Here is a 13,794-nt window from a genome sequence, read left to right on the forward strand (position 1 = left end):
TATAATATGATATCGATCGTAAATTTTGTTTTTATAATGATTATGACATGATTGTGGAATGTTATAGAATTGTACAATTATTAAACTAGGTATTCTAATTTCCAATTTCAAATGTGTCATTTGGTATAATACATAGTCATTTTATATCTAGGTACTAATTAAGTGTATTTTTTATTTTTATAGCGCATTAGCCAATTTGCCAGGTTTAGAGCTTGAGGGTTGCCAAGTTAAAGTTGAACCAGCCATGGAAAGGAGAAATCGTAGTGCGATAAGACAAAGGACCTATGGTGCTCCTGGGGCCACTCCTACTATTGGAAATAGACAAACAGAGTTCCCGTTACGTATACTTGTGCATAGCGATATGGTTGGTGCAATCATTGGCCGTGGTGGTTCTACAATCCGACAAATAACACAACAGACAAGAGCCAGGTAAAATATATGTTATTAAGTATTATTTTATTACCTAATTTAAAATATAAAGTTGTCTAAGTAAATCAGTTAATAACAATATTAATTTATGTTCTAGGGTCGATGTTCATAGGAAAGATAATGTTGGATCTTTGGAAAAAGCTATAACCATCTATGGTAATCCAGAGAATTGCACTAATGCATGTCGTAAAATTTTGGAGGTCATGCAACAAGAAGCGACAAACACTAATAAAAGGTAGTTATAATTGTTATGAATAATTCTTTGTATAAAATTCAAGAAATAATGTGTTACACATTTATAAACTAATATGGATTTTTTAATTAATTTTTTTAGCGATGTGATACTGAAGATCTTGGCTCATAATAATCTGATTGGTAGAATAATCGGAAAGGAGGGTAATACGATCAAGAGAATTATGTCTGAGACTGAAACAAAAATTACTGTATCTAGGTAAGTAAAAAGTACAAACATGTTAATTAGATAGTAATCAACAATTCAAAATAATTATAGCATAAATGACATCAACAGCTTCAACTACGAAAGAATAATTACTGTCAAAGGCTCAATAGAGAATATGTCTAAAGCAGAAGCTCAAATTAGCGCTAAGCTCAGACAAAGTTTTGAAAACGATCTACAATCTATGGCTGTAAGTATTTACTATTCTATTATTTAAATATTAGTATGGTTAAATTTACTGTATATTATATTTGCGTACTTATGTTTAGCCTCAAACTGTTATGTTCCCTGGACTTCATCCAATGGCAATGATGTCAGCAACAGGTATAACTTATCCAGGCCGCGGTGGTCCAACTAGTTATCAACAATTTGCACCAGCACCATATCCTCCCATGTATCCATCTACCATTCCACCAATTAATCCAGCTTTGGCTGCAGATGTTCAGGTACACCTATAAATTATTTTAAATACGTTTATAACACTTGATTTATTTTTATTTAACTCATGTAAATATTATTTAATTTTAGGAAACAGCATTTTTGTTTATTCCAAACAGTGCCGTTGGTGCTATAATTGGTACTAAGGGTTCTAATATCCGTAGTATGATTAGATTTAGTGGCGCTTCAGTCAAAGTTGCATCCACAGAAAATGAAAAACAAGGAGCAACTGGTAGTGCAGGTGACGCAAACAGCGCACAGCAAGCTAGCCGAAAAGTGACAATTGTTGGTACAGCTGATTCTCAGTGGAAGGTATAATATAAAATATTTTTATCATGATAAATTACTATCTTGAGGCTTGATGGATCATTTTTTTTTTTTTTTGAAGCTCTTAGTTGATGCTTTCTTAACTAAAAATGTATTTTTAATACTATAGAATCTAATTATAACCATTTTTATTTTATTATTTTTACAAATATAAAAAAAATTGACAACTTTTTTCTTTTTATAATTTATTGATATTAATGTTGAATTTTACATTTACAACATATTGAGGTCATATTTCTTTTTTTTTTTATGTATAGATTATTATTTTTTTGGGTTTTTTTTGTGTCATCAACTTTGTAGTCTTAATAATTACCTATAATACACTACATTTCATTTCAAATAATTAATTGTTGCTCTTGTTTAGGCTCAAGGTATGATATTTGACAAATTGCGAGATGAAGGTTTTGTCCCAAATAATGAAGAAGTTAGATTGACGGTAGAAATATTGGTGCCTAGTAGCCAAGTTGGTCGCATAATAGGTCGTGGAGGATCAAATGTTAGAGAATTACAAAGAGTAACTGGATCCATAATTAAACTGCCAACACAAGGATCAACTGATGGTACAGAAGATACTACTACTGTACACATTATTGGCCACTTTTTGGCTACGCAAGTAAATAACATATTTATATTTTGAATAATTAATTCATTTATTTAATAAATATTAAATATGCTTACAATTTAATTTTTAGTCGGCTCAAAGAAGAATTCGTTCAATGGTTGCATCTGGAGCAAATCCGGTGCCACGTCCACAACAACGCAACAGCAGACCCACAGAAACACCACAACAGTGAGTCGATGACAGTTACCATTAGTTCCTAGCAAATATATCTCCTCCACCGACGTTAAATATTTTTACATTATAAATAATGATATTAGCATGATACATTATTTTTGTCGGTTTATTTGCTATAGGAACTAATGGCTGTCTTTCCTCACAACAAATTAAGAGCTACTGTTGACCTTATAGGTCAAAGGAGGGGATGTGACTGATTGCGTGACCAAGAGTACAAACGATTGTTAGGGTATAGACAGAGACGATTTTTGCCTCTATCTACCTTTCACAATCGGCTCTTTTTATACATGATTAAAGTTAGGGATTTTTTTTTTTTAATTAAAAAGAGGGAGACAAAATTTTGAAAAAAAAATACCTTTTTTTCCTTAAATTTATTTTTGATAAATTGTTAAAAGTTATTTAATTTTTAATTTATTAATTTTTTTTTGTTAATTTTTTTTTATATTTAAAAAGTATATATTATATATATATTTATATATTTATAAAAATTTTATAAAAAAAAAAAAAAATAACTATGGTAGGATGTAGCACTCCCTTCCCAGGAGGGTTACATAGAAAATGGAGATACAAAATTTCAAATTAAGTTACAACACCCCTCAAAATTAAAAACAAATTAAAACATTTTTTGCTATTTCTAAATAACATCTTCTCCCACAAAAACAAAACGCAATCTATTATTACCTTTTTTTTTTTTTGCTCTTTTACTAGGTTGAAAAATTGACCTGGCTACAAATTTAGCGATAATCCATCCATCCCCCACTTACATAAATTAAACAATGCCACAGTAGCATTTCTAAATGGACTAGTAGGAGGTCTAGTCCATAACATAATTGTTATACTATATTTAATTATAAATAATAATATAAAAAATATATATTGTTGACATTTAACAATTTTGTCTCCAGCATCTTGTTCTAGACTTACATACTTAATAATCAACACATACTCAATTTATTATGGGCATTATATAATTATAAAATTATAATTCAAAATAACTGTCTGTGACTTAAAACATTGTGATTCACATCAATAGAATATTTTTTTGTATTTTATACTCTACACAATAGTTTATATACAGTTTTATTGTTATACTTAAATTTAATGATATATATTTAGAACAAGAACGCTCTGACCAAGCAACCCCAAGCTTTACGAAGCGCTTAACCAAAGATTCATTATACATAGCTCGGTTACTGGGGGAAATATAAACAATTATTGACTTAAAATTTGAATTTATTCGGTTATAAAAATGTCGTGAAACACTAATTATTATTATTAAAGCAACTTCATGGGCATTTGAATATGTAATAAAAAACAAAAAAAAATTATACAGAATAATTGAAAGTTAATTGATTATTAAACATTATTATTACTATTATAGAATAGGTATCTGTAGATTCGTGAGCATATTTCCTCCCGTATCTATTTTTTTGTTTTAAATTTATAATAATTATACATTCATTTTGTATTTGTAATAGTAGTTAAATCAACCGTACAGACGGCCGTTTGTATCTTGAACCATTACCGATGTTGTCATATTATATATCAACAAATGTATATTAGTTATAGTAGAAATTAAAACGGCTGATTGATATGATAACACATTTTATATTAATTGTACAAAAACGTAAATGGGGTTTTATTTACTACTGCTGAATATCCACCAATCCCTATTTACAATAATTATACACGTTTTACAACTTAAAGAAAAAACAAAAAAAAAAATTATGGATTATTCAATATTTATGTGTATTTTAGAACTATAATATAAACCATATATTATTTTAATTTTTTTTTTTTTGGCTATTTAAAATTGTGAAAATAACGTCATATTTATTTTACATTTAACCAAAAATTTATATTACAAGATAATAATGAAAATAACTTTATTGTGCTTGTCTTTAGTTTTTATTCTTCTTATTATTATTATATCTTTGAGTGCTTCATTTTTATAGTTAATAATCTCATTTTTGGGCTTTATTTTTTTCTTGGACAAAATAATCACTGTATTTATGACATGAACGCATAGACGAAATTTTTTTTTTATAAATGTCTAATATTTATTTTTATAGCTTGTAATAGTTGTTTAATTAGAATTACATAAGAAAAAACTAATACAAGCTCATGACAAGAAAACCCAATTGTTTAATATTTTACCCATGTACTTGTCGATTTTAATTTTAATTTAAAGAAAAATACTTTTTACACAAAATATAACACTTGGTTCTCTTTAAAACAACGATAATGTATAATTTAAACTACACATGTTGATTGTATGTATAATCGGTTGTTCCATAAAGTTCTGTTTGAATAATTTCGGGTTCTAACACATTTTGAGGCGTTCAAGTCATTAGATAAAAATTAAAAAACAAGAAAAAAAATAATATGTTTTTGTATGTATTTAGATCACCCATAAGCCGTAAATAAAATAACACATAAATTAGCATTATAATATTTATAGAATAATTGTACGCTTTATATTTTTTCTTAAAAAAATTAAATTTTTTATTTCAAAACTTATCATAGAATAGTTTGGTGAAAGGGTTAGTAAAAAAATTAAATAAACGAATAATAATAATTAAAATATAAATAATGATTTATAAACTATATTTCCATAACACCACTGGTAGGTAAGCCGACTGTAAAAAAATTTAAATAAAAATAAGAAATATATATAATATTTAAACAAAAAATAAATTAAGACCGAGAAAGAGCTAAGTAAAACGCAGGGAAAAAAACCACGACAGCCTCACCCGGACACAACAGGAGTATATATTATTTTGATATTTTTTATTATTGGGGGGAGTGATGTTAGGCGATAAGATATGCAGTTTTTTTTTCCACAATCTGTCCATCAGCCGTTGAGTGCATTTTTTCCAATGAATCCAATGTATCGTTTGTAATAGAATTATAATATCTGTGTATGCATGCAGTCAGGACTAAGATAATTATTTACGTACGTTGCATTTTGTATGAATTATTATTATTATATATATATGTGTCGGAGATATTATTATGTATTCGGTTATCTTGTTCTTGTTTAATTTTGACGACGTTTCGCGCGCTGTTATTTGTTTTGTATACAAACGTGCATTTTATTAATATGTGTTTAAGTGTCCAGTGTTTGTGAACGCTGTGTTACAGTCTCCTTTTTCTACCATGGGAAAAAAATTAAATTATTCTAGTTATAAAAAATTTTAAAAAATAAAATAATAATCGTATATATGTATGTATGTATGTATGTATATGTATAATATATATATATTATATTATATATTTGTTTGTCTAATTGTTGTTATTATTATAGCTTTATGCTATCCAAATACCCTAGATCCCTCTATATCTCTATTCCTCTCTCATGTGTACTTAGCATTGTCTAAGGTTTATGGTAACTACACATAGATTTTTACTAACAATGTTATTACTTAATTAGAAAAAAAAATGTAATTTAGAATAATAAATAAGATTAACTTTAAATCATTTTCCATTTGATGCTAAGAATGTAATGCTTTCCATTCCAAGTACTTATTAGTGTTTTTCCAGAGACCAGAGTTACATTAGTTGGAAATGCTAAAATCATTAAATAAAACTATTAATTTGTTATATTTTGATAATTTAATGGTAAGTTACATTTATAGGTAGGTATATTTATATTTGAATACTTACGTATTGTTTAAAAATAATTAAATAAATCAACGTTGTTTCTTTTTTGTTATTGATCGTTATTAAAAAAATTAGCATTATCGACTGGGTCGTTGGCATATTATTACCTATGTATTTATTGCTAAAAGTTTAGGTCTGGATACGTTCAATGAATGTAATATTCAGCTCTTCAAGAAAACACAAATACTGTATACAATATAGTTATTAATATATTTTTATTTTTTAAATAATATAATTTATATCATAATATTTTTATCGCCATTATCACAAAAAACCAACCTTTTTTTATTAACATGTAACTTTTACTTTGTTAATAGGTATATATTATATTAAACATTTATATTTAGGTTTGTTTCCACATTATTTAAACATTTTAAGTTAATATCCTAATTAATTTATAAAGTTTTTAAGTATTAATGGTGATTTATTCGAAATTCTAATATGGACATTGGGTGGAACTTACGATCCAGTTACCCACCGCTTGTAAAGGTATAGAACACAAGGAATTAGGTAATATAAATAATAAATATACCTATTCTATCATCGGTCGTCGTTTAGATAGGTAAATGCTGTACAATATTTAATACTAATAATATACTAGTAATACTGCTAATTTATCATTATAATATAATAACAGCCGTGTAACTCGCTTATTCGATGTACCTACCCCTATGTCGAAGACACGACTTGAGAGAACGTCTAGTGAAGTCAGTGAAGTACTAACACCTAACAGTACCAACTATACTAACTAGTAAGAACTAAGAAGTTTAGTTTTGTGATGGCCAAAAGCGCGACGAGGTGAGTGATAACGTTGTTTGTGATGTTGGCTCCACTGATTTGGTGGCTCGATACTTTGGCGGTCTTGTTTTGAACGCGTAAAAGTATGTGAATTTGACTATCTAGTAGTCGGTCATCAACCAGACCAGTGTCCATTGTTATAATAGGTGCCCGACGGGCGACAATGCTATTCACCTATGGCTAATTGTACCCCTCCTGACGTCGAAATAAGCCTGGTGCTGTTTTGCAAGCAAAAAAAGTTGCAGTCGAATCACCGACGAAAATCAACTTACACGCAACAAGACCCCACAGGTAACGACTACGTTGGATTACGGACACGCGGGCGTAGTAAGTAAAATCATAACTTTGTATAAACTCCAATATGCCGATTCTATACAATACAAGTTTGGTAGGTATATTGTATATAATATTCATCAAAGTAGAATTTATACCTAGATGAAGTATTGTAACAAGTATATAAGTATATGTAATATAGTATATATTTGTAATAAGTATATGTATACAACAACAAAAAAAAATATTAAGAAATAAGTGTATCATCGTTTATTGTTGATTAATTGTTATGGATTACTGATTAGTGCTCTTATTGAGATGGAAAATGTTTCAGACTTTTTTACTTTAAACATTTGTCACAATTTCATTAAATTTCAATACATGTAAATAGCTTTCATAGGTTCAATAATCAAAAAACCTAATAAGTGATATTCAAAGACTCAAAGTTGCTCGCATACTATTTTTATTCGATGACTAAAATATAAAAACTAACTCTTACTACGTAGGTTAGGTTAGATTAGTATAATAAGTGAAATTTTAAATGTATATCGAATATACAATATGAGATGCTCGAGTATTACTCAAAAAATTGAAATTGTATTCATTAATTAACAAAACGCGGGCGAAAATGTATACACGCGTATTGATAGTAATATATACAACAACGTTTGAAAATAACTTAGAAATAAAATAATTACCAATAGGTACGTAAAAAAATAAGGCCGCTGTGTCGTCCAATGTGTCGTAGACGACGATCCGCTGGAACGAGATTCAATCTCGTTACTACCTACCTAGTACCTGGTATGTGCCTACCTCTAATCGTGCAAACCATCATCTATTTACTTATTGTTGAGAACTGGAGCGTCAAACACTCTTATACGCAAATGAATCGTTTACCTAATTCGTGAGTAGTGAAACTTTAAATGGCGTGTATATTCTTATTTTGTTTGTTTAAACGTATTTCGACATTTCGTCTACAATAATATTGCTTATACTTCACCTACGTATAATAAATACCTTACATCAGTGGCGTCACGAGCATTTTCTTCACAGGGGCAAACATTGAAGATACCCATTACCCACCCACCCACTCATCCATAAAAAAAACCTATACACCTATTTATTAAATATTAAAAATATTGCATTATAATATTTATACATTATAATGATAGTTAAATATAAGAATATAGTTACGATCTAACAAAATTACAACCCCACTTAAAATTGTTTGGGGCAATTTCCCTAAAAAAATAAGCTCAGGACGCCATTGCCTTACATCAGTTACAATAGTTACATCATATAACTTATTGTACTCATACACTATTCGATTATTTCGATCATACCAAATGCGTCTGAGGAGATTAAAAACCCTTTATACCACGTTACTGATATCAATTATAATATACCTCACACAAACGTAATACTATACACGAGTCGTAATTGTAATAGTATGTTGTTTTTTCTTTGATCGAGTTTGGGCATTTGTTGAACGATTTAAACACAATTTAATTAAATCCCAACCACAAACTCATCGCGTGAGTTTCCAAAGTGACTCACTGTCCAACTCTTAATATTATTACACCGCATATCGACTACGTAGATCTAACCTGTCTAACCTAACATTGCGTGATGTGAACTCGTGTCGCGATTCAACCGCGTCGATCCGAAAACCCACGAAGACGACGGAAAAACGGCGGTGGATCCAAAGAATGCAGTTAAAGATATAAAATCGGCAAGGCCTGGGAGGAGAACTTTTTGGAAAAAATTTTGATTTACTCGGCAGACGAGGCGCACGAGACGACGAGGTATTCAATTGCGCGCAACGCATCTTGAATGTCGGTAATTCAACCACATTTTGTGGCATCCTTGACAGATATCGATGTTTAATATTTACGTTTTATATAAAAAAAAAAAATCGATTCCTATAATCGTATTTAAGATTTTCGACATAATTTAGAAATAATTATGGTGCAAAATGAGCACCTACCTACAAGAGGTAAATTGGGATAAACGGATTTCTCTTTAATCCGTACTTAATCAGTGATTATGATTTTTAAAACACTATCGTTGTACAAGTATTTCAGTATATTTTGTATCGTATATGACATTAGCTAATGTAGTATAATTTACTGTTACTCTATTTTCCTCCTAGGTCGACCAATTTAGTGAAACTATAAATATTATTTTCATATAAATAATTATAATTTTTTGTAAATAATTTTTACAAATATTCAGGTGTTAGGAATCTATAATACATGTTTATTTTTTTTAAAAAAAAGTAGGAGTATAAGATGAAACATATTACATTCTTTTTTCCCAATAGTTACTTGATTATTTTTCATAACATTAATGTAATTTAGGTTACTTAGGATAATTAACTTATTTTTAATACCTAAAATCTAAATTAAAAATTGTATTAATAAATTCAATATATTCGTAGTACATACAAAAAGTTAAATACGAGTACAAGGTGTTTCATCTTATTCCAACATCCTGTTTTATTTTATATGCATAGAATAGACTTGAATTAGTATGGTAAGCAGGGCCGCAGCCACACATTATTCTAGGAGGGGCAAGCTCTAATTTTGCTGCCTCTCTTTCCATCACTCAGCCTCAATAATTTACATATTTTGCCGCCTCTAAAAATTTGCCGCCCGGGGCAAAAGACTCCCCTAGCCCCCCCCCTAGCTGCGGCTCTGATGGTAAGTTTTTAATAAGTATTGTAGATTTATTTATTAGGGGTTTTCTGCGAAATCGGATTGTGTATTTGATATTAACTATTAGGTACTTCTTTCAGTTATTTCATTTTTCGAGGAAAATGTTGTAGCCCTTAATTCCAGCGCACTGCACTATTATCTGGAGAAACGTTATATTATCTTATGTAGGTATAATATTATATATTATGTATGACCCTAGAGATTTTAAACTTTCGACTAAAAATATATTTTATCAACTTAATATTATACTTATTATGAAGGTATTCATTGGTAAACTATATAGTTCAGAAAATAATTTTAAATTATTTGTGTGCAATGTACCAATCTGTGTTTCAAGGTCAGCAGTTGATACTTATGCTTTTTATATTTATTGGACGTTTGTTGAAATCGTATAAAATCGATGAGATAGGTAGGTATTTTCGTTTTTATTGTATGTAACGTAATATATGAATACAATATTCAACTAAACATCGACGTTTTTTCATACAAACAAAATGTAATTTCAGAATTTTAATATATCTATTTAGGTGGCCTTTATTTTCCAATAATGGATTTCTTTCATTTTTATCCCTTAAACTGATACACATTTGTATGTATACAAATTAAGTAGGTATACAAAATTGTTTGTCGATTGGTTATGTGTTATGTAATACGTTGAACTATTAATATTCTAGAATGTGTTTTTGTTCAAATTTAACCATGATTTCATTTTTGATTTTTGACGCTATCGCTGACGTGTATTTCATTTGGCGGGTTTAAGTATAAAAATTGGTCACCGCCATCTCCCACAAAAGTTGAGCCAGTGCCAATAGTGTCATCATTTAAAATTTTATAACGAAGATAGGATAATATAATGACCAACCCCATAATTATATTGTAAATTAAATCAACACAAAGTCCCATAATTAGTATATATTTATTAGATTTACAGACTAATGTGTCAATAATCTACCCGATGATGTTAACGATAACAATTTATTCATAAACGATTTAAAATATTTGTTATTATTCAACAAGTATAAGTCGTAGAAACTTGAAACATACACTAGTTGTTTGAATTGGCATTTTTTGTAGAAGATTTAATTTTGGAATATTCAGGTTATTAAAGCATGAAACATATTTTTCACCAGTTCACCACCTAGTAGAAAATATATATTATAGTCTAACAAATCATCTCCGTTCAGAATCGTTTTTCGCATTCAATGATATCTATCATTACATTTAAATTTAACACACCCATTACAGTGACAAACTTTATATACTGTACTCGATACCTTCTGTATAGCAGAGCGTTACCCACTTGACCATCCTTTTTTGTTTGTTTTAAATGTTAATCGACTAGTGTCTATTTAATTTATTGTGAGATTCACCAGGTGATTTTGAAAGTGGCAGGATACTAGCGGAGGAGTAGAATTTTATTTAATAATTATTAATTATTGTGCGCTTTGTATTTTATTACTGAATATCGTGGATATAAAATATATTATTCATTATTTGAGTGCCTTTCATGCTACAAATGCAAATATAATTGGTACTTTTAAGAGAAAACAATTAAAAATTCCCAGAACCTATTTTTAAAAATTATCATCCGGGGAGGGGGTCGAAAATACTGAAAAATTTTTACGGTTCTTGTTTTGTTGTCTCTCAAAAACAAATAACTGTAGTTTCTTGAAACTTTCACTAAATGTTTAAATTAAAATTTTCTCAATATATTTATTTATATTATATATATATTTTTAAATGCCCTGGAGTTTTATTATTTAAACAACTCAAAGGTCAGTTTAAAACAAAATTATAAAACTTTGAAAATTGATTTGTAGTTACAATTTTAAAAAATATTCAATTTTATAGTGAATGTTTGAAAATTATTTACAAGATATCTAATAAGTTGTTTATTCTCGTATCGTATTTTGGACAAAATTAGTTATTTAAACAAAGAAGATCAATTAGTTTAGTTATTTTGTTGTAATTTAAAAATATTTTTCAGTTTTGAATATTTCGTTTATGATGTAAGGTGCCTATTATGTTTATTAAAAAAAAAAAAAAATATCGCAATGAAATTGTATGCTAATTTATAATACTTATTTATATTTATTCAAATAATCGTATGCTAAGTCTATATTGGCTCAAAAGTTAATATCAATATTATATGCTTCTAATACAATAATTAAATATTAATAAATATTATAAATGCAATGCTTTTAGCAAAAATTAATCTAACATAGGTACTAGGTAGTGTATTACTATTAGCAGAGGTGAAAATAGTATTTGAAATAGACGGAAGCTGAAGCCTATACAATTATAATATTGTATACCTACTGCCTTTATTTTTGCACCTATGTTTTTTTATTTGTGGATTAATTATTTGATAAACACAACTAATATTTCTAATTTTATAATATTTTATAAAAATATTGAGGTAGACCTAGGTATCAAAATATTATAATAAATAAATATTAGAGCAATATATATTTCATATTTTTATAAATATTTTAAGTTTAAATAATATGATTTAAGTGCACTAGTTACAACGTTAGTAAAAATATTTAATACTCATCTAATAAATATTTCAATAAGTATCTATCTTAACAGTTATATTTATTTAATATTTAAACACATTAAAATGGTTAGAAATTTATTGTGCTTCAGTGTATATACCTAATTAAAAATATGATTTGTAATAATTGTTCGCTTTTGAAATAAATCACACTGAATGTAGATGCAGTCATTAATGATGAACCTAATTCATTCAATCGTATTAACATTTAAAAGTGTATAAATTAGTCAATTCTAATTGTATCTTTATAATTTTTTATCGTTATAATTACATTATAATTAAGATAAATGTACACATTTTAAATTTTAAACAATTAGGCGGTAATCTGTTCATTTGTATTGTTTTTAGAGCGTCTTTTATGCTCGTATTCACTGGCATAAAAGTATAAAATATACTATGTAATAGTACCTAGCTATAACGTAGGCGTAGAATTAATAAAATTTAATGTAGGTACATTTCTACTATTTTTAACTCTAAATATGTTATTAATAAAAAAACTGTTCAACGTTAGAGATGATATTTAAACATCAACATATTTAGAAAGTATTTGACCTTAGATTACGTAACAAAATACTTAAGTTATCGTCTAAAAAAAAATATAATGCAGGTATAGGTGAAGTACTTATATAAATCTTGCAAATTCTAAATTTTCATAAAATTAAAATAAAACCCGTTTTAATATGTTTTTACACAACAATTAGTTTTATTTACTGTGTGTAGGTATATATAATTACTATAATATAGGTAAATAGGTGTTCTAAAAAAAAAGTTTACAGTAAAAACTTGTTCTAGTATTATATTATGTAGAGCATATTTTTATTACAAGTATATTTATTTAATTCAGTTAAGTGAAAATATTTTTTTTACGAGTTACCCAATACATGTTACATGTCATTGCAAATTATAAATATGTCTAAAGTAACAAAATATAATATAGTTTCTACAATCTGTATTACAATCATAATACTAATCATAGTATTATTATATCTATTATAAGTTTTAACTACGAAAATAATAACAAACACTATTTCTCATAAGCGCGACTTTCTTTACTGGCTTGACTTGGATAATCTGCTGAAGTAGCATAATATATTTAATGAGCGTTGCCAAAACAAAAAAAAAAAAAATTAAAAAAATAGCTCCTCAATGTTTAAAACTATCATTGTTATACAAAGAAAATAATGTGATTTATATTTACTGGATATCATTTTTAGAAGTAAAAGGAATATGAAATTCTTGTTGAATTCAATGTTTTTTCTTATTTAAACAATGTGGAATGGCTTGATAAAAATGACAAAAGACGTCAATAATTATTTTATTATTTCATAAGATTTAATTT

The 13,794-nt window shown here is 27.7% G+C and overlaps 1 protein-coding gene across 5 annotated transcripts in view; it reads left to right on the forward strand.

Moving 5' to 3' along the window:
- Positions 1 to 5,736, forward strand: part of LOC114130867 (insulin-like growth factor 2 mRNA-binding protein 2) — a 47,868-nt gene extending 42,132 nt beyond the window's left edge. For 4 of the 5 annotated variants that reach the window (XM_027995935.2, XM_027995937.2, XM_027995938.2 and 1 more), the window contains 8 exons: positions 184 to 429; positions 527 to 664; positions 764 to 880; positions 941 to 1,076; positions 1,156 to 1,332; positions 1,415 to 1,636; positions 2,016 to 2,264; positions 2,344 to 5,736. In XM_027995935.2, the coding sequence (XP_027851736.2) occupies positions 184 to 429; positions 527 to 664; positions 764 to 880; positions 941 to 1,076; positions 1,156 to 1,332; positions 1,415 to 1,636; positions 2,016 to 2,264; positions 2,344 to 2,445 (1,387 nt within the window). In that variant the 3' untranslated portion in view covers positions 2,446 to 5,736. The remainder of the gene's footprint in view (positions 1 to 183; positions 430 to 526; positions 665 to 763; positions 881 to 940; positions 1,077 to 1,155; positions 1,333 to 1,414; positions 1,637 to 2,015; positions 2,265 to 2,343) is intronic. The other variant, XM_027995936.2, reaches the window with a different exon arrangement.
- Positions 5,737 to 13,794: the final 8,058 nt, after the last annotated feature.

Source organism: Aphis gossypii, chromosome 2 (assembly GCF_020184175.1).
Source record: "Aphis gossypii isolate Hap1 chromosome 2, ASM2018417v2, whole genome shotgun sequence".
NCBI classification, from domain to species: domain Eukaryota; kingdom Metazoa; phylum Arthropoda; class Insecta; order Hemiptera; family Aphididae; genus Aphis; species Aphis gossypii.